Genomic DNA, 22,667 nt, shown 5'->3' with positions numbered 1-22,667 from the left:
TGTTTGAGCAGAGTTTTTCATGGTGAATAAGAGTTTGTCTTGCAGAGCGGTGGGAAGGGTGTTCCAGGCATAGGGCACACCATGTGCAAAGGCACGTGGGGGGAGTGCAAGTAGCCCCACATCACTGAGATTAGAGGGAGGTGACACTGGTGCCAGTTTATGAGAGGCCTAACAGGTTCAACCAAGGAGTTTGGACTTTTAAGGAAAGGGGGGAGTCATCAAAAGGGATGAATCCGTCTGGGACTTAAGTTTGCACTTTATCTTTGTGCAACCTTGAAGAATAAAGAGGGAAAAAGCCAAGGAGATAAATCAGGGCACTTTTGCAATGATCCTGCCAGGGGTGATCAGGGTCCAAACTAGAGCAGGGACGGTGGAGAGGAGGGTTGTTTTTTTTTGTTTTTTTTGTTTTTTTTTTTTGAGACAGAGTCTCGCTTTTGTTGCCCAGGCTAGAGTGAGTGCCGTGGCGTCAGCCTAGCTCACAGCAACCTCAGACTCCTGGGCTCAAGCGATCCTTCTGCCTCAGCCTCCCGGGTAGCTGGGACTACAGGCATGTGCCACCATGCCCGGCTAATTTTTTTTATATATATATCAGTTGGCCAATTAATTTCTTTCTATTTATAGTAGAGACGGGGTCTCGCTCTTGCTCAGGCTGGTTTCGAACTCCTGACCTTGAGCAATCCGCCCGCCTCGGCCTCCCAAGAGCTAGGATTACAGGTGTGAGCCACAGCGCCCGGCCGAGAGGAGGGTTGTTGATCGTTTGAAGGTGGAGGGATGCGACGAAACCCAGGGAGCCTACCCAAACTTCTTAAGTGGCCTCTTGCTTCACAAAGCCTCGTCTGTGCACCAGCCACAAGCTTGGTGGAGATGCAGAATTCTTGGAACCTTCCGAAGACCTACTTGAATCAGAATCTGCATTTTAAAAAGTTCTCTAGTTGATCCTGGGCTCCTTCAGGTTGGAGACACAGACCACAGGCCAGGCACAGTGGCTTACACCTATGATATGATCCCAGCCCTTTGGGAGGCCAGGGCAGGAGAATCATTTGAGGTCTGCCTGGGCAACATAGCCAGATTCCATCTCTACAAAAACCTTTAAAATTAGCCGGGTGTGGTGGCACACTCCTGTAGTCTCAGCTACTTGGGAGGCTGAGGGAGGAGGGTGGCTTGAGCCCAGGAGTTTGAGGCTGCAGCGAGCTGTCATCATGCCACTGCACTCCAGCCTAGGTGACAGAGTGTGACCCTGTCTCTAAAATATGTATATATTAAACACCCCCAGCTTCATTGAAATATAATTCACATATCATACAGTTCACCCATTTAAAGTATACACCTCAACGTAAAGATATGTGTAACAATCATTAATTTTAGAATATTTTTATCACCTCAAAAAGAAACTTCGTATCCTTTAGGTATTTCCTCCTTATTCCCCCATTCCTCTCAGCCACGAGCAACCACCAATCTACTTTCCGTCTCTATAGATTTGCCTCTTCTGGAATCGTGTAATATGATTATAGTCATATTAGATTGGGGTCCTTTGTGACCTGCGTCTTTCACTTAGATGTTTTGTGTTTTTTATGAGACAGAGTCTCACTTTGTTGCCCAGGCTAGAGTGAGTGCCATGGCGTCAGCCTAGCTCACAGCAACCTCAAACTCCTGGGCTCAAGCGATCCTCTTACCTCAGCCTCCCGAGTAGCTGGGACTACAGACATGCGCCACCATGCCTGGCTAATTTTTTTTAATACATATATATACTTTTAAGTGGCCAATTAATTTGTTTCTATTTTTAGTAGAGATGAGTCTCAGTCTTGCTCAGGCTGGTTTCAAACTCCTGACCTCGAGCAATCCGCCGGCCTCAGCCTCTCAGAGTGCTAGTCACTTAGATGTTTTTAAAGTTCCTCCCCCTCGCCCTACGGTAACCACCAATCATCCTCTTTCTTGGCTCCTACAGATGAGTGGGAACATGCAACATTGTCTTTCTATGCTTGGCTTCACTTAACATAATAACCTCCAACTTCATATATGTTGCTATAAATGGCAGAATTCCATTCTTTTTAATGGCAGAATAATATTCCATTGTGTGTATATACCACCTTTTATTTATCCATTCATCCACCGTTGGGTACTTAGGTTAATTTCACATTTTAGCCATTGTGAGTAGTACTGTAATAAACAAAAGAGTGTGATTATCTCTTTAATATATTGATTTCCTTTATTTTGGATATATACCTAGGAGAGCGATTGCTGGATCACATGGTAGTTCTGTTTTTAGTTTTCCCTAGTGGCTGTACTACTTCATATTCCCAATAGCGTATGAGAGTTCCCTCATCTATTCATTCTCGCCAGCATTCATTAATCCCTTTTTGACAAAAGCTCATTGTGGTTTTGATTTGCATTTTTCTGATGATTAAGGATGTTGAGCATTTTGCATGCTTACTGATCATTTGTATGTCTTCTTTTGAGAAATGTCTATTCACACCATTTGCCCATTTTTTTTTTTTTTTTTTTTTGAGACAGAGTCTCGCTTTGTTGCCCAGGCTAGAGTGAGTGCCGTGGCGTCAGCCTAGCTCACAGCAACCTCAAACTTCTGGGCTTGAGTGATCCTTCTGCCTCAGCCTCCCGGGTAGCTGGGACTACAGGCATGCGCCACCATGCCCGGCTAATTTTTTTATATATATATCAGTTGGCCAATTAATTTCTTTCTATTTATAGTAGAGACGGGGTCTCGCTCTTGCTCAGGCTGGTTTTGAACTCCTGACCTTGAGCAATCCGCCCGCCTCGGCCTCCCAAGAGCTAGGATTACAGGCGTGAGCCACAGCGCCCGGCCCATTTGCCCATTTTTTAATCAGATTGTTTTGTTGCTATTGAGTTACTTATATATTCTGGTTATTAATCCCTTGTCAGATGGATAGTTTGCAAGTATTTTCTCCCATTCTGTGGGTTGTCTTTTTACTGTTTTGATTGTTTGCTTGGCTGTGGAGAAGCTTCTTAGCTTGATGTAATCTCGTTTGTCTATTTTTTGCTATTGCTTCCTGTGCTTTTGAAGTCTTACTCAAAAAAACTTTTAGCCAGACCAACATCCTGGAGCATTTCCCCAATGTTTTCTTCTAGTAGTTTCATAGTTTCAGGTTTCACAAGTCTTTGATCCATTTTGACTTTATTTTTGTATATGGTGAAAGATAAGGGTCTAGTTTTATTCTTCTGCATATGGATATCCAGTTCTCCCAGCATCATATATTGAATGGACTGTCCTTTCCCCAGTGTATGTTCTTGGCACCTCTGTTAAAACTCAGTTGGCTGTAAATACAAAATTTATTTCTAGATTCTCTATTCTGTTCCATTGGTCTACGTGTCTGTTTTTTATGCCAGTACCATGATGTTTTGGTTACTATGGCTTTGTAAAATATTTTGAAACCAGGTAGTGTAATGCCTCCAGCCAGCTTTATTTATTGGAGACTAGAGACAAAGACTCATTCTGTCACCCAGGCTGTTCAGTGATGTGATCATAGCTCATTGCAGCCTCAAACTCCTGGGCTCAAGCAATCCTCTTCCTTCAGCCTCCCAGGTAGCTAGGACTATAGGTATATACCACCACCACCCGGTTAATTTGTTTAAGTTTTTGTAGAGATAGTCTGGTTGTGTTGCCTAGGCTGGTCTCAAGCAATCCTCCATCCTTAGCCTCCCCCAGTGCCAGGATTACAGGCATGAGCCACCACACCTGGGCTGCAACTTTGTCCTTTTAAGATTGCTTTGGCTGGAGCTCGGGAAGAAGAGAGTGCCCAAGATAGAACCCTAGGGAGTCCTGGCATTTAAGGGGTAAGGAAGGGGACCATCCAACAGACAGACTGTGGCTCACACCTGTAATCCTAGCACTTTGGGAGGCTGAGCTGGGGGGAAAAAGGACATTAACCGTATTAAATAAAGCACATGCTAGTATTGAAAGCAAGAGGAAGGTATCAAGAAGACAGTATTCTTAGTGGTGTCTATGAACTTATAAGAAAAAAAAGACAGTGGTTGGTAGCCAATGCTGCCTGAGTGTCAAATAACATAAAAATGGAAATGAGTCCACTGAATTAGCAGGTAGGATGTGACTTACACCAGAGCAGTTTCTTTGAAATGGTGGGGGGTAGGAGGAAGCTAAACAAAAACTCATGTTACACCATGTTCATGACCACTATTTCCTATGAGTCTATAAAAGCACTTTTTATCTGGGAGACTGAAAAAGTCAAGCAAAGTTTTGTCTCCAACTACAACTATTTTAAGAAACAAGACTACTCCAGTAGTTATCTATTTGAAGAGGCTTTCTACAATATTCTTTCAGATTTATCACTTTAACAAGCCATGATGAGGCATTAAGGCCAAAGAGAGAAAAGAATTCCTAAATACTCCTCCAAAAGGAACTTTGACAATGCTGTTTTAAGTTATTCATGATAAACACTAGAAATCTGTTGACCTGAAAAGTTTCCCACTTAAAATATTCCAGCTTAAACAAACTTATTGCTGTTCTAATCTTGCAGTCTTAACAAACAAAGACCACTGCTTACTTAAATCAATGGAGAACAAAAACAGCAGTTGGAATTTTCCCTGACCCATGCCTTCCCTTCATTTCCAAATTCACAGAAATTGACTTGCAAATTCGAGTTTTCTGGGGAAAATTTCATATAGGATCTGAGTACGACTGGGCAGAGGAAAACCATCAGACATCATTCTATTGAAAAATGCCAGGTTAGCATCTCTGGACAAGACAGGATGTCAAGGTGTTTCCTGCAGTAATTATGTTATCTCTTTGCTAGAAATTGTTGAATCATCACTTTGGGAGGTGAAACTTTTGTTTTTCATTTTAAACATTACAAAATAAGCAAAAGAACCAATTGGTAATATTAAAGTAGAAAATAGTTTATACCTGTATTCACATCAGTTACCAGAATAGCATCTATGATAAAGAGCACGGACTTTTGAGACAGATGGAACTATGTCAATTCAAGTGTTGTATTTCTAGCAATTTCGTGCTAACAGTATTCCTCCATGAGATGACAAGCTATTTTAGAACTCATTTCTGTTGTAAGCTATCAAGTTTCTGTTTCAGGAACCATAATCACCAATAGTTAAGGGAATACAACAGCCTACAATAAAAAGGCATCTCAACTGGAAAAGGCCAATAATTAATACCTATTTTTTCATATAATAAGCCACAATTTATGAAAGCAAGTGATGCTTCTTACCTCTATCCAAGAGTCATTAGAATACCAAGAAAAGTAAGTGTTTCAAAAATCAGTCAGAAAGGACAGTTTAAATTGTATATTTAAGGCACATTACTTGACTTGGGACTTTCTAGGTAACAAAGGAAGATATAATTGACTTAGACCCTGTTAAGTTTTTCTTCTCTTTATTTGCAAGACAAGTTAACTTCAATTATTAATAGCCAAAACTTGTGACTTGGAATAGAACTATATATTCTAGTGAAATACACTTAATCTCTTGAGTTAGTTAACGATATACCCAAAGTTTCTCGTTAAAAAAAATTGATCAGCCAATAATAAAACTCTTTTCTAACTAGCAAATTATCACTTTCTCAATTTCTATTAAACTATTCAATATAGCTTTGATTTTGGTACAATTAGAATTTATTGAGGAATAAGAAAAGCTAAGATATTAATAGAAGCACACAGTGCTTGCTACATACTCAGTTAAAGTATATGATACTCAGAATAGTATCCTTTCCTGGATATGAAGTTTGATTCACATTTGCAAATGTTATTACATTCAATGAGTTCTAAATTGTTCACTTAAAAAAGTGAGGGTATGTGGAATTATTTTTTATTTCCTTGAAAGAATGTGATCGCGTCTAAGACAACAAAAAGAACCTATTTAAAAATAAGCTTACTTTCTTCAAGCTCTGAGGTGACTGGAAGAAGAAAAAAATACTGTCTTCATAAGGTGATATCTGATGGTCCTCTGGCCAGGTTATTTACTTAGGAACCACCACTTACAACTCAAACTGGTATTCCAAACGGAGTAATTTTTAAAAAAAGAAAAAAAACACAAGAAACATACAACTAATACAATTTCTCTTACTCTTCACTTTTCTTTTTATTATTCAAAAGTCAAATATGTTATTTTTAAATCATCCATCCTCAATTTTGATTTAATGTACCGTCATTTCCCCAAGGTATGAAATTTCAGAATCTCTTTGGAATACTAATTTCACGTTTCTAGGTTTAACAAAACTGTTGAAGTTGTAAATTCCACTCTATTTCCCTGAATTCTCAAGACAGTTGCTGATGTAAATTTTAATATAAAATATTTAGTCACAAAATAGTATTGCTTTTGTATGCACATAGTTGTAAGATTACTTTGCTTTTGTCAATAAAAACTATACCATCTTTCATAAAACTCTAAACAAATTAAGAACTGTGATGTAGAACAAAAATTACACATGGTAAAACAGGTACCAGCACAACGTTAGGTTATATTACATCAAAAAAAGTTTTAATGGTCCCAAATATATATATTCAACAACTAAGCATACACTCAGGGGAGGAAAAAAAAATCAAAAACAAAATGAAACAAAAAAATTATGACACAATTGACCACATCTAGAATTCCACTCAATCTTTAATCAAGCAGGGACAAATCCCCACTTAAAAAAAAATCTGCAGTTTGAAGGGCAAAGGGAACAGATAAAAAAGAGGAAACTTTATATTCGCCCCTCCCCCACAGAGGTTTTCCAAACTTGTAGCTTGACTAAAATGTTCAGAATGTACGATTTTAAAGGCAGGTCTCTTTGTACAAAGAAACTGCTGGCATTCTTAACTAGTGAAGAATTATGGCAGAAAGGCCCATTCTTCTGAGTCTTAAACATGGTCCAAGAAAGCATATTCTGATTGTAGCAACTGACCAGTCAATCCAGAGTTCCACTTACAAAACCCCTGCCCTGTTGGCTTTTTGTTTCCATTTCCTTCCCTGAGAAAAGGGCAATGTGTGGTCCAAGCTGGAGAGCTCAAAGGTTTAAGTCTTCCCCTCAATGTATGATATCCCCTCCTCCTGCTCCGTTCAATTGGCACTTGATGAGCAGAAGCCAAGTGTGCGAGGCTGATCTGTGTCAGTCATTCACAAGAGACCACTGCACTTTGTTGTGGATTTTGTAAGGGGGAGGGGTAGAGAACCAGTTTTTTTCAACAGGTACTGATCGTAGGCAGTTGCTATTATTATGAATCAAATTTTGCTTTCTTTGACAATGGTAGCGCATCTTCCTTGTCTTCATCCTCATCGTCATCATCATCATCATCATCAGGATAATCTACCAGACCCACGAGGCCTCCCTGTTCAGAAATAAGGATTAAAGAACAGAAAACAACACACTAATTTTAAAATACCTGTGTGTTTTAAGTAAAAACTTTTAAGTTACCTCAGATTAAAACAAAAATCTTTAGTTTATAAATCCTAGCTAATCACCCAGGAGATAGGAACAGTACTGAATTAAAACATTTCAAGACTTAACAGCACATTAATATCTTTTTAAAACATGGAAGACTAAAATATTACCAAAATGAAAACTGCAGAAGATAAACAGACCACCAGAAATGAGGGCAGACAAGCTATCAGAGGTTAGGAAAACAATTCTGCATTGTCTCTTCCTCATTATTTCATCCAGGCTTCCTTGTAGCCCTGCTCCTTCACCAGAAACTGCTGCAGCTCTCGATATTTAGCTGGCCATGGAAAACTTTACAATGCTCTGCCCTCAGCCTGCCCTTCATTTCAGCATGTCTCAGATTCACTTTTTATTTTTTATTTATTTTTTTTTGAGACAAAGTCTCACTTTGTTGCCCAGGCTAGAGTGAGTGTCGTGGCGTCAGCTTGGCTCACAGCAACCTCAATCTCCTGGGCTCAGCGATCCTACTGCCTCAGCCTCCCGAGTAGCTGGGACTACAGGCATGCACCACCATGCCCGGCTAATTTTTTGTATATATATTTTTAGTTGGTCAATTAATTTATTTCTATTTTTGGTAGAGACGGGGTCTTGCTCAGGCTGGTTTCGAACTCCTGACCTTGAGCAATCCGCCCGCCTCGGCCTCCCAAAGTGCTAGGATTACAGGTGTGAGCCACCACGCCCGGCCAGATTCACTTTTTAGTCCGTAGGAGCCTCCTGCTCACAGGACAGTAAAAGACTGTGATCGGGCATTAGATTCCTAATTTAAATCAGTGATTCCCAAAAGCCAGTCTTTTAACTGATAGCCCAGTAATTAATATGCTTTATACCTCAAAAGGAAAAAAGGCATAGAATACAGCAACCAAGTTAACTGGTTTTATTCTAAGATTATGCCTTTTTTTACATTTTTATTATTAAAACATTTCTTATATGAAATGTTAGTTATAGTAGATGGTTAATTTTTTTAAAAAAATAAACCTTGGTTGGCAAAAGTATAGTTAGGAGTATCCAGATATTTAGGTTATCTTTCTCCCAAAGTCTCTACCTGGGTATTAACTGAGATATCTGACTAAAGAATAACTGAAAATTTAAAATGCCTGTAATGTCTTGACATAAAAATCTAAAGCTGTAATTCTAAAATGCAAAATACCAAAAGAATGTATTTCAGGCCTTTTTGTTATGACAAGAGGTCTGTTTGCTGTTCTGTGGCAAACATATCTTGCTCTTACTCTGTAAACCTATCTTGACCTTCCTCAATAAACTTCGTTTCATGCTTGCAAAAAAATAAAAAAAGAATATATTTATTTGGATTTTTGTATCGGTCATAAAAAACTTTCAGAAATTTCTCAACATTTTGATAAGTTCTGGTGTGATGGGGGAGGAGGATGGGACGGGACTGGTTATCTAGCTCACAAATGTTAAGTCAGTTCCAGAAGGCAGTAACCAAAGGGGAGTCCCAATCACAACAGTCATTGTTGAGAAAGCTTAAAGAGGAAAAAAGGGCAAAATGGGAGCCCAGGAAGTGAAAAATGTACCTTTGTAGTAATAGCTGCCGTCTGAGATGTATTTTTAGGGACGGATCCAGGAGAGCCTGGAGACCCTGGGGATCCGGGTGAGCCTGGAGAACCAGGCAGGTTTGCTGCAGATGACTGGCTGGTGAGGTTAGTCTTTGTTCCACTGGATAGGGAAAGCTTGAAACTTGGGCTCTGCCGTCCAGAAAGATTTGTTTTCAGAAGCACCTCCTTTTCTTCACTTTCTTTTACTAAAAACGAGAACATTGTCAATAGTTGTTTGCCTGTACTTATTCTTCTTTAAATTCCTCCAAAAGGCCTGACACTAAAACACATTTAACCAGCATACTCCTTTTCAGGGGAGAAACACTGAAGTTCAATTTATGAACAAAGCTTATGAAAACACTAAGTATCATTATATCCATTGGATTTTATTCCGGAGAAGAAATGAAACCTTCAGTATCATATTCTGTATTCCACTCTTCTTGAAATACTATGTTCCTTATACTTAACTCAACTCAAATTAAGAAAATTTAGTCTATACCTTTACAACAGAGCCATTAATTCAGGCACATCCTATAAAGCAATGGAATCTTTAAAATCTATGTCACCATACATTCCAAGTAGATACTAATCATTTTGTCAGGAAATAGAGAATAAAACTAGAGTGAGAAGGCCTTCATTTTTTTCTTGCCCATTTTTTCAACATACGTTTCTTCCTTTCCATGAATTTACTTATCGGATCCATAATATCATCATCGTTTTTAGTTTTGTCAGATGGAGATACTACAGCTTCTCCGTCTTCCATGTCATCTTCATCTGTGTTAAACCACATCTCTTCTTCATCTTCTAGTGTTCTGGCATCTCTTCGGTATCTATGATTCCTCAGAATGGAGCGCATGCTATGAGTAAAGAGAACAAAGTAAATATACTCATATAAGGATTTTTATTTAGCTAGTCTTCAAGTATTGCTCTAAAATTAGATATACTCTTAATAGGTTAATGGGGATGAACAGATATAAACACATAGAGACTGATGGAAACCAGATTTTATCAAACATGTAATCAAAGAAACACACCCCACCATATCTAGTATTAGTGGAATCAAACTCCTTGCTATCAAAATTGTACTGTTACAGGTCACTATTCAACTGCTAACACTGGGAATTAATAAGTAATAATTTTCAATTTGAAAATGTACTATTAATGTAAATGCAGGTATTCAGAAAGACACACAAGATTTTTTAGAATTTGTAACCTTAATAAAACATACATTCAAAACATAAAAGATAATATTTGATTTTATTTTCAACACCTGAAGCCTCGTAAGTGGCTTATATGCCATGTAAGAGTTTCTTTTTCAATATTTAGCTTAATATATGCCTGAGGGTCTGAAGATCATACTAATATCCCCCCACACCTTCAGGAAAACTTTTATGTTGACCTTTATAGAAAACTACAACTTATGTTCACTAGCTGCCTACTTCCCCCTTCCCTAATATCAAACAAACTAAAAAGCTGCCACCACACAATTGACGTTGAGTGAACAGGTTCAAACATATGTAACTTACCTATCAAGTTTAGGATTATCTTGCCTTTCTCTTTGTTGTTCAAATCTCAGTTTTAATCCTTTAAATGTCTGTACATAATCTACATCTTCCAGTGCTTTCCAGTAATTTTCAATTACGTGAGCAGTTAATGATTTTATATCTTCCTATAGAAAAAAATTATAATGAAAAAATGGTAGTAAAATGTTATTTTAGCAAGATGAAGCTTAATTTAGCTAATTCATAAAATGCAACAAAAATAATTTTTAATTCATAAATTACACAATCTTAGAGATAATCAAGCAATGAAAATGTGAATAACATACACTGGCTACTACAGTAGTCCTGGATTTCTCTGTGAGTCTTTCCAAATAATTGCCCATGTTCCACCCTAGGTGGTTCTGACTCCAGAAGTCTGGGATGGGATCTGGGCATATATATATTTTTTAAAGTATACCACAGAAAAGCTCTGGAGATAGACGGTGATGGTTGCACAATAATGTGAATGTACTTAACGCCACTGAATTATACACTTAAAAATAATTAAAATGGCAAGTTTTATGTTAAATATATTTTACAATTAAAAATAAATCATGCTATAGATTTTACATAGCACCAATGTTTGAGATCCACTAGCTTATTACAGTACTAAAGACTGACGAAAAGTCTATTATGAAATTGTTCTTCAGAAACCCATGAAAGAAACACATTCAAATGCTTATCTGTCAACTGTACGTTTTTACTTTATTAAAATGATTACCAAAATAGTGTTAAATCAGTTTTCAAACCATTCTATAAAGGATGCACAGCTGCTGAAAGATTATTTTGGTTTTTATTACGTTCAATCAAATCTCTCACAGGCTTTTGGTATATTGGTTTTTCTTTTTAAAATTCTCTCCAAATGTTCTGAAGCCAAAATACCAGTAATGCATATTCAATGTTCTCAAACAATTAAAACCAAAATTCTGACTAAAAAATACAGAACCTACCACTCTAATAAATTCAAACATCTCTATTATGGCAGAGTTCATCAGATTGTAGCGGGATCCATTGTTGAGAAATGCTTTCACTACTGGTTCAAACAAAAAACTTTTCATTATGTAGCGGTTGTAAAACTCATCTTTTAATCCAATAATCTTTCTCTTAAAACGAAGGGCACCTGAAACACAGAGGCATTGCTGTTTAAATCACATACCACACTTCCATAGTCTTACCAAAAATCAAAACCCCCAAAAACCTGTTTAACACATATCAGTAATTCTTCGTGCACAGTGATGTTAGCACTTCCAGAAATGTGAACCTGAAGATAAGGATTATGAAAGTGTTATCAAAGAAGTGTATTCTATAAGTAGTAGATGTCATCATAGAACACAAGTCCTAGAAAGCCAGAGAAAATTCCAGAAATAAACCAGTTACTAATGACCAAAATATAATTCATATCAGAAATAAGTTTAGATGAATGAACCTATCATACTACTTAAGATGAAAAAATTCAACATATCCTTTTATGTATACCTTAAAAACAATTAAAACTATTATTTTATTAGGGCAATCCACTGTATAATCTGGTTTTCAATATTTATGGACACTCTTTATCATGTGCATCAGAGTTCATGGGTTTGCATTTATTTATTTGTGGATGTGCTTATAGAAATGCTATAAACACATAAAAATCTGTGTGGCCCAAAATTTGCCTTCCCATAGTTTAGAAATAAATTTAGAGGATAATATTAAAAATATGTGGTCCTCTATATTGTAGCGAGTATGCTTTTTAATTTTTCCTAGTTTTTCTTTTTACAATTAATTAGGCTTTAACTTACGGATTAAAAGGTATATTTACATCTTGAGGTATGGGGAGTTAACTGAAGTCACCATTCATCAAGATCCAAATATACTCAGACAGCTAGACTTCAACAAAGCCCTCTTTACCTAAGTGGAATTATCAGTAAGTTAATGCCCCAGTTATTGTAAACAGTTCAAAAAAGCATACTCACTTCATGCAGTCACATCGTCTTCGGTTGGCAAGATTAAATATTGTGTTTGTATTTTGGTTTCTTTGGAGATCATAGAAGTGGCTCGTTAAATTGCCAATTTGTTATTAATCAAGTCCTTCATGAGCAGGTAGCCAGGCAACCATGCTGACACGGTTTCTGGGTGGGAAGGCAGAGGAGTAAAGCAGCTCAATTTTTCTTTAGTTGGCAGAAAAGAGGTCCACAAGTGAATGCCCAATTAGGTACAGTTGATTATAAACTGCCTTAACAATGCAACTTATTTAAGAGTGTATCTTTCTAAAGAAACACTCTGGGCAGGGAGTTTCAAAATATTATAGTTTATAGAATAATAAATTGCATTTTATTTTTAAACTACTGAATATTTTTAAAAACATAAGCATGGTGAAATAAGACATTTTAAACAATGAGGCATCTTTCTGTGTGTGTGGTAAGTCAAAGCCTAACAAGGGTCTGGTTTCCCAAAACAATATTCTCAGGTTTTGGGGAGAGGGGGGGCATGGGCAATATACATAACCTTAACATTTGTACCCCCATAATATGCTGAAATAAAAAAAAATATTCTCAGGTTTAAAAAAATAAATTAATTGACAAAGTAACTTAGAGCAAGCAGTTCCATTTGTTAGGAATAAAAATCAATGCTTTAGAGCTCATGCTAAGAGGCCACATTTCAAACTTTTAGTAATAAAGACAAGAGTAGTAGTATTTAAAGAATTAGTACTCCTACTTCACCGGCTTTGTGGAGACTTGTGTCCTACCATAACACGCACTCCCTGACCCCTCTGGTCTGAGTGCAATTCCTAGGAAAGTGAAAAACTTCCTGGAATTCCCTAAGTCCAGGGTATGCAGATGGTATTATTACACTTCTTTAAGAGCACTTCTATCCAGAAATTGCTGGTGTAGATAGAAGGCAGTTCTAGTGGTCTTTCTGGTTTGGTCCCCATTTCCATTTGCCCTCATTTATTTTTATCAACAACTCTGTGTTATTTCCACTCAAACCCATCCCTGAGAAGAAACCTGCATCAAAAATATCCAACCACTGTTTGTTGGCGAACAAAAGTTGCTTTCAAAATTTAACCAGTGAGTTCTCTGAAGTCAAGTCACTTAAAGGAGAGGATGCTTTGGGGATAGACAAAGTTGGCATAACCACTGGATTTTCAATGTACAGTGCACTCTGCTTCCACTCACATCTCTAAGCTTTTTTAACATTCCAGAAACCTCTTGTACTTAGTTTCAAATATTTCTTTGAAAAAATTATTCATCTTTACCTTCCCGACATGAAATCTCCTGTAGTTAAGTTTGAGACTTTTTGTCTTTTATGTTACTACTGGTAGCTGAATAAAAGCCTCTACAATAAAGTTTTCATTTCATTCCTTTTTCAAATTTCCATATGTTTAACAAAAACAAAAAAACCCCAAACAACATAAAAGCATGAGCTAAAGGGTTACAATGTAAGAGCCAAGAATCTTGAAAAGGCCAAGTGAGTAGACTGATGGAACAGATATCTAACCTGTAAAGACTGAATTTAGAAAAGAACTGCTGGCCTCACCTACAACTTTATTAATTGTCTTTAAATATGACAAAGTATGCTAATTAAGTGGCAGCAGATATAAAAAATAAAAGGCTCCCTAAATCCCCAAACTGTTTACATTTAACTGCTCATTATCATTTGTACTTACATGTGTATACCTAAACTTAAATATCTATAAAACCCTTCCTTAAAAAATACTTTACCTAATATTTTATTTCAACGTATACTTTTCTTGAAAGAACCACAAATATCTTAAATTTCCCCAAATCTATATTTAGTTTTTAGAAATCCTTGATAAAAACTCCTACTGTATGTTATAAAGCCAGTCCTAAAGAACTTCTTCCTATAACTGGCATCTTCTCTAAGAAGATACTCATGTTCATAACCCTGGGGAGAGAGGTACACTGAAAAGACATTTGAGAAAGAGTTAGGTTTAACAATAGCCTGATTCAGTTAGGAATATATCAACAATAAGAAAACATAATGAAGATTCTGCTAGTGTACTTAGTTTCTGATAATATAAACTTTTATTTACTTGTAATTATTCTCTCCATAGTTCTCATTAACATCATGAGAATTTTTTTTATAATACTGCAAGCAAAACAAAATAAGGAACTTAACTAAAGTAAAGGCCTTCCCTTTCATCTGTATAGCCTGACACTCTCCACTGGAGTCACTGGTCCTATCTAGCAAACCCATACATCACACTTTTTTTATACTTAACACCTTAACTGTATTCAACCAAGAATGCCACACTCTCCAATGATGAAGATACAACTCGAATTACCCACTTTGTGTAAAATCTTCCTGGTTTGCCTAATTATAATAAATTATTTTCACTATGTTTCCAAACACACCTCAATATAGTGATTGTGTTGTATTTTAATTTTCACACGACCTTTCCCTCCTAATGAATTCTGATTCCCTTGAAAGCTGAATCCAGGTATTAATCAACTTCATTTTTCTAGTATATCAAGTATACATCATACTTGAATCTAACATGCCACTGATTACAACTTTATTTTTTTCTATTACTAAGGAAACAAAGTGATTATGACATGCCATAAATTTTAAGACTCACCTTGATTTCAGAGGTGATAAACGTATAAAACTGCACATTTTACAATCAATGAAACATGACAGGTAGGTGTTTAATATATTTGTTAAAACTATTTAAACTTATTTATTCAGTTTTCCCATTCTGTTCCATCTGTTCACAAACTCCCTTTACTACACTTGAACAAAACCCTCTATGTTGACACAGAAGAACAATTCAAAGAGTTATGAACTCCCTCTAAACTTGGCTTTAGCGCTCTCACTTTTTCTGTGATAAGTATATAAGGCAAATGAATATGTCAACCTTATAGGAAATTTAATGAATGTAAGCAAACTTATTTCCAATATACTATTTTAAAGATAAAATGTTGATAGATTAAAACAGAAACATCCTTAAATTATAAAAATGTTTTATAATTTAATGAGTTTTTAATTTATAATTGTTTTTATAGTTTACAATTTTATAATTTAAGGACATCTAAAAAATCAATTAAGCAAAATAATTTAAAATGAAGTAAATTAAAGATAGCAAAAATGGAGACATCCAGGTCTCTAATTAGTAGGTGACTATGATGTCTTCAAAAAACAACAAAACACCCAAACTTACCTTTAAAAACCAAAAGGCAAAAGTCAGTTACCAGCAGACATCTTTTATTGAGACTTATTCCCCTAAATTTGGTCTGCCAACTCACCAATAAGGATAGTTTAAATATGGAAACTTATTACCTAAGAAGTCTGGCTGCTGCATGCTTAAGAACATTCTGGATTAACCTGATTCTAACTCAGAAATATGTTTTACTACTACAAATTGGGGTCTTAAGAACACTGTGAAAGTCAATTTTTGAAAAACTTATGTACAACTAAGAACAATTTTGTTAGAAAACTATCTGTTGTTCTAAAAGAGTCTGCAATTTCCATAAAGGCCCACAGAGCACATATTTTAGGCTTTGTAGGCCATATACTGTCTCTGTAGCATATTTGTTTTTCTCTTTTTCTCTTTTTTTTTTTTTTTGAGACAGAGTCTCACTTTTGTTGCCCAGGCTAGAGTGAGTGCCGTGGCGTCAGCCTAGCTCACAGCAACCTCAAACTCCTGGGCTCAAACGATCCTCCTGCCTCAGCCTCCCAAGTAGCTGGGACTACAGGCATGTGCCACCATGCCCGGCTAGTTTTTTGTGTATATATTTTTAGTTGGTCAATTAATTTCTTTCTATTTTTAGTAGAGACGGGGTCTCGCTCAGGATGGTTTCGAACTCCCAACCTCGAGCAATCCGCCCGCCTCGGCCTCCCAGAGTGCTAGGATTACAGGCGTGAGCCACCGCGCCCGGCCTTGTTTTTCTCTTTTTAGAGCCACCTTTTAAAAACAATTTTCAGGTTGTACAAAAATAGGCCACGGGCTGGATTTGGCCATAGCTATAATTTGCCACTCCTGCTTTAAAATAACTGAAGTAAAATGACCAAAGTTGCTGTTTGAATAATGGAATTTAACACTGTAGATACACTCTGGCCCCTTTGCTGTATGTTAATAAAGATAAGAGTCAGAAAAATTACCCACTTAATGTGGCAAAAGTATATAATCCATGGCAGACCTAGTTTTAGAACTTCGGTCTCTTAACCTGTAATCAGTGTGATCTTTTCTTCTCAGGCAGTAAGATCTAAAGATACCAATAATATGATAACATAAAGATAATAAGTAATTTTATCAGAAGCAACACTTACATAATGCCAAGAAAGCATGCTTTGAGGCCATAAGAACTAGCACTCTCCGGAGGATATCCTTATTAATAATGTAGTTCTTTATGTGGTAGGTATGGTGCTCTACACAAAATGTTAACAATTCCAATACAAGTGCCAATAGCTGGGCAGTTTGAAAATCATCTAAAAGAAACAAAACACGATTATATTTACTGTCTAATATTCTTTTCCTTCCAAATGTAATAACTCAAATTCTAATCAAGTAAAATCCCTTCTTCTATTTACCCAAATACTTTAAATTAACATTTATTGAATGCCTACCATGTGCCAGGAACTGTGTTTTACTACACACACACACACACACACACACACACACACACACACACACACACACTTTGATTGAGACAGAGTCTCACTCTGTTGCCTAGGTTAGAGTGCAGTGGTGTCATCACTGCTCACTGCAACCCCAACTCCTGGGCTCAAGTGATCCTCCTGCCTCAGCTTCCTGAGTGGCTGGGACCATAGGTGCAGGCCACCACACCTGGCTAATTTTTCTATTTTTGTGTAGAGCCAGGGTTTCGTTATGTTGCCCGGGCTGGTCTTGAACTCCTAGCCCCATGTGATCCAGGAGTGGCCTTTCACACTGCTAGGATTACAGGCATAAGCCACCATATCAGGCCTCTTATTTAACTTAAACGAACCTATGAGGAATTAGCTTCACAATATTACAAGTCTATTAGCTAATTAGACCCAAGTCAGAACAGTTAGTAAGGCAAAGTTAAGATATAAATGTAGAAGATCTGCTTTATTACACAGTTCAAGAACCCTCTATCAAGTGTTTCAACAGGTCCCCCCCAATAGATGTACACGTAACACAGGAGGTTCTGCCAGACACTATCTCATCTTAGGTATAATAACTCTCTCCTGGTTCTCTTGATTCCAGAGTGTTTTCTGCCCTTTTTATAGAGACAGGGTCTGCAGTAGAAAGGCACTCACTATGTTGCCCTGGCTGGTCTCAAAAACCAGGCCTTAAGCAATCCTCCTGCCTTCGCTTCCCCAAAGCACTGGGATTACAGGCGTGAGCTACCGTGCCCAGCTTCGTGCCTCCTTTGCTAAATATAATGAGTCCACAATGAATTATGATTCTTGCCTTATTTTTATTCCTCACCAGGCAGCAACCCGTGAAAGGCCCATTTTTTTCATTCCCCCTATTTAGCTTCTATAGATTATATAACACAGTCCTTCCACACAATGAATTTTCAATAACCGTTGAATGAATTAAACATGTAGGTTTGGGAAGAAGCCTCAAGCTTTACTCAATATGAATAAAGTAGGTAGGAAAAAATGAATATTCACATTTTATAGACCTGCCTGAATCTATAGTCACATAAAAAAGTCAGATTTAACATGTATTTTCTGTAAGTGGTATGCTATAAGTTAAATACATAGTACATTGAAAATGCACATGGCAAAATAATGTATTCATTCCTGAAGCTTCAGTAAGAAATTTCCCAATGAAGACCTTAAAACTACTTCCTAAATTAAACATACAAATACATAAGCTAAAGCCCTAAGAAATAAAATCCAAAATTAACAAATAATGCTAACACATCCTAAATGCAAATAAAATAGCTTACTATTGAGCAAAAAGCTTAGGTCCGTCTACACATCTCAAGTACAAATAACGTAAAATGAATTTTTTCCTAACTTCTTCCTTCTATTTCACCTGTGAAGATGCAGTCCACAAATATTGTTTCACAAAAAAATTGTTTTAAAGTTCTGGAAGCAACAATTGTCTCTTATTTCTTCTTTTATATGTTTCTGTTATCTCTGATTATAGCACCTTTAAAGAAATTTTACCATGAACATCTCTTTTCAAAATACATTATTAGACATCTAATGGCTCAAACTTTTAAAGCCTGTTTTTAGGACACATCCCTACCCCCAACCCTCCCAGCCACTGCCTCCCTGACTACATTCTATAAAGACTGTTACTCAACACCAACTTTGAGTTTCAGAATTAAAGAACAAAGAACTCTTAACTACCAACCTGTATTATCTTACCTTTGCTAGGTTTGTCTTCTGTTGTATTTGCTAGTAAGGGAGCAGTGAGAACATGCATACAGTGCTTGTAGAAGAAACCCAGAAATTCAGTCTTTTCTGTTTTCTAAGGAATCAAAAACACCTCCATGAACTTTAACTGCACTGGTTCCTCCCAGCAATAAACAATATACTAGCTATAAAAAAGAGGAAAAACACCCATGGCTTACGTTGGCAGTGGCTAACATGTTCTCTGGGTCAACTAAAGTTCGAAGCAGTCCCATAAGTTGGACTGCTCCTCCAAGTTCAGGATCTGTATCACAAATCATATGTTCTATAATGAGGTTGATGAGCAAAATATCCTGGTGAGAAAAATATACATAATAAGGACCACTTATTACGAGAAAGAATGGAAAAAGCACAAACTAAGACATATACTACAGCATTACACATAGCTCTGTCTTGTTTACTGCAAGCAAAATGAAGTGATTAACTCACTTCTTTAATAGGTCCATATGGCAGTATTTCTTTTCCTCAAGTGTGGTATAGGGACATTACACTAAATAGTACTGAAAAGACAACAAATTTCTTTTCTATTATCTTTAAATTCCTTTACTTAAAGAAAAAAACAAAGTTTCAGTTTGGTGCTAATAGTCTTTCAACATCTCTAATAACATCGTAATCTACCTTTTGAAGAAAGCTAATGGGCTTTAGGTTCATAGCTTTAACAGTAAATTATAACATTGTTCTACTTTCACTGCATTTATTTTTACAGATTCATTCTATTTACGGCAAATGAACTTTGTTCTTCACTTGTGCAAGTGATATACAGTTTCTTCTCAATAAATTCAGGAAAAAGTGAGTACCTGAATGTCTGAAATTGGGAAAAGTAAGACTACTGTATTTAGAGAGTACACAGAACAACAAATGGACTAAATATATTACAAATGTCAAAGAAAACAGACTGCTGGTTTTCCTGAGGCTCTATTATGACTGGTGTTCCCGGCCCAAGAAATAAATAAAAATTCAGAGGGACTCAGTGAGAAATTCCCTGCTCTTGTCTATATATTAGGTCATTAAATATGAAATGTCCGATTTTGAATCAAAAGTTTAATTATATCTCAAACAAGAGGCGTACAATTACTCAAAGTTTGTGCCTAAACTACTGACACAGTTTTGCCATCTTAACATAACTTGTTTATGCCAGCAGCAAAGAAGCCTGGAAAGTGGCAATGAAATTGCAAAAGGCATTTTCCATAGCTTGAGAATTGAATATTTTTCCTTCCAAGAAGTGGTCCAAAGCCTGGAAGAAGTGGTAGTCAGTTGGTACACGGTCTGGTGAATATGGTGGATGACAGAGAGTTTCCAAGTCCAGCTTCTGTAGTTTGAGTGGCATTATGCGTGTGACATGTGGTAGAGTGGTCTCTTGCAAGAGGATGGGCCTGTCTCTACTGACCAGTCTCGGCCGCTTAATCACAAGCATCCTCATCATTTCATCCAATTGGTTGCAGCAGACATCCACTGTCATCGACTGACCAGGTTTCATGAAGCTGTAGGGGACAATCCCAGCACTGGACCACCAAACAGACACCATTAACTTTTTTTGATGTATATTTGGTTTTGGACTATGTTCAGCACTTCATCTTTATCCAAACATTGTGCTGAACACTTGTGACTGTCAAAAAGAATCCATTTTTCATCATACATAACACACCGTGTAAAAATGGTTCACCTTTTTGTCATGACAGCAAAGAAAAGCAAGCTTCGAGACTATTTCTCTCTTGATGTTCATTTAATTCATGCAGAACCCATCTATCCAGCTTCTTTACCTTGCCCATTTGTTTCAAATGGTTCAATATTGTTGGAATAGTACCATCAAACTTGCTGCTAATTCAAGTGTAGGTTGAGATGGATTCGCTTCCACGACAGCTTCCAGCTCATCATTACCCACCTTGGTCTCAGGTCACCCACATGGCTCATTTTCAAGATTAAAATCACTAGAATAGAACTTCTCAAACCATCAATGTACTGTGCATTTATTAGCCACATCCTTCCCACTTTGTTGATATGTCAAGCTGTCTGTGCAGCACTGGTTCCACAACAGAACTAATATTTGAAAATAACATAAATTTTTAATTTATCCATGGTTTCACAAAAACTGCTCTAAAAAAATTTGAAAGATAATCACAAGCCAAACCATGCATTTGAAAGAATGAGGATGTACCTTCACAATAAAAATAAAAGGTGTCAAAGTGAAATGTCAGCGATATCAACTGTCAAAAAAAATCGGACATTTCATACTTAATAATCTAACATATGCAATGGTATGATGGAGAAGGACAGAGAAAATGCAGATGGTGTATAGAGATGATCCAGAGTGGGAATCAAGAGCCCTACTACATGTGAATAAAGTATTTTGAGGTATATCAATGTATGTTCAACTAGTAGATTATCAAAGCCAACAAGAATAGGCTTTATTTTCAATAATACAGGTATTTTTCTTTTCAAGACAGGGTGATTTTATAAAGGAAAAACATGACATAACATTCCATAGGTCAAACTGGTACTTTTCTGCACCTACCCTGGCACTATAATTTAAAAAGAAAAACTTAAATATTCTACTTCATTTTGACACCAGAACACATTAATTAGGAACTTTTCAAAAAGTAACAAAGTCTATTTTCTCATTTTGTAAAAATACCACAGGCTGGAATTCCACATAGATTTTTTCTAAGGGGATTTCTTTTTTCCCTTTCTCCCTTAAGGAGTTGAGGGCAAAATATCTTAGTCTTTTCTTAAGTAAAAAGTTACTTCCAAAATTTCATAGGGAAAGCATGAAAAATCAGAATCATTCAATTACCTAAAGATAAAGCAGAAGGGCACACACATTAGGGTTTCCACATATGACCTGTAAGTACCCTTCACATTTACCAGCATATATTTTCTCAATTACTTTAGGGCTGATAAATTTATTATAATTTCTCATAGACACTAGAGTGTGAGAGTCCATGTGTAAACAAGACAATGGTCTGTTCTCCATGGTCAGGGAGTAAAGAAATAGCACCCTAAATACTTTTCAAGGCACTATGTTTCATTTCTTCATTTTTGATGATTTTAAGAATGTACTCCTAGTAGAGTCAATGCTTTCTTAGGGAAATTACTCATAACTGCATATATAGAAGAACAACTGACTAAATAATTTAAGTAAGACAACGCAACAAATTAGCTTCAGAATAAGAAACTTGATGTCAAAAATTTTTAGAGGAAATTTAAATTGACCATTAACAAATAATTGCTGTAAGACAATAAATTTATAAACAGAGACAGGAACCAACTGAGGGGAAGAATAAGCCATTTGATATTATAGGTACATTTTCCCCAAATAGCCACAATTTAAATCTTAAAAATAAATAATAAAAACAGTTATAGCTTCCTATGTATAAATACTTACTATTAGTGCAAATAATATTTACCTTGCTGGTTATTTTTTGCTCTGTTAACTTCTTACTTACATCATCATTCTGTTGTGCCTCCTGCATGACAAACTCTCGCACCATGGATGGATTATATTCAACCAAGTATGAGAATATATCAGTAGCAGCACTTCGCACCTGTGTATCATCCATGCCCTGTAGATTAAAAAAAACACTTATTTCTGCTATACTTATAAAAATATGGAACTTATAGCTATGTAAATATCCAAACCAAATTATAAGAAAACATTGCAATACAAAAGAAAGGTCAAAGAAATTCTACTGCATGTAAAACTCTTATTCAATGGATAAAATTATACTTTATAAATCATTTATTCCTGGTTTGCCTTAAAAAAATTTTTTTTTGAGACTGGGCCTTGCTCCA

The 22,667-nt window shown here is 36.5% G+C and overlaps 1 protein-coding gene across 2 annotated transcripts in view; it reads right to left on the bottom strand.

Annotated features, from left to right (window-relative positions):
* Positions 1-6,591: 6,591 nt before the first annotated feature.
* The window catches only part of PPP4R3A (protein phosphatase 4 regulatory subunit 3A), a 46,378-nt gene continuing 30,302 nt past the window's right edge, over positions 6,592-22,667 (bottom strand). The window contains exons 7-15 of one of the 2 annotated variants that reach the window (XM_012773927.3): positions 22,283-22,438; positions 19,040-19,171; positions 18,834-18,936; positions 16,794-16,952; positions 11,471-11,640; positions 10,506-10,648; positions 9,646-9,836; positions 8,959-9,185; positions 6,592-7,316 (exon numbers count right to left, since the gene is read on the bottom strand). In XM_012773927.3, coding sequence (XP_012629381.1) covers positions 7,203-7,316; positions 8,959-9,185; positions 9,646-9,836; positions 10,506-10,648; positions 11,471-11,640; positions 16,794-16,952; positions 18,834-18,936; positions 19,040-19,171; positions 22,283-22,438 — 1,395 coding nt within the window. In that variant the 3' untranslated portion in view covers positions 6,592-7,202. The remainder of the gene's footprint in view (positions 7,317-8,958; positions 9,186-9,645; positions 9,837-10,505; positions 10,649-11,470; positions 11,641-16,793; positions 16,953-18,833; positions 18,937-19,039; positions 19,172-22,282; positions 22,439-22,667) is intronic. The other variant, XM_012773928.2, reaches the window with a different exon arrangement.

This window comes from Microcebus murinus, chromosome 6, assembly GCF_040939455.1.
Source record: "Microcebus murinus isolate Inina chromosome 6, M.murinus_Inina_mat1.0, whole genome shotgun sequence".
In the NCBI taxonomy this organism is placed as follows: Eukaryota; Metazoa; Chordata; class Mammalia; order Primates; family Cheirogaleidae; genus Microcebus; species Microcebus murinus.
The sequence above is the reverse complement of the archived record's forward strand: the minus strand, read 5'-3'. Positions and strand labels throughout refer to the sequence as shown.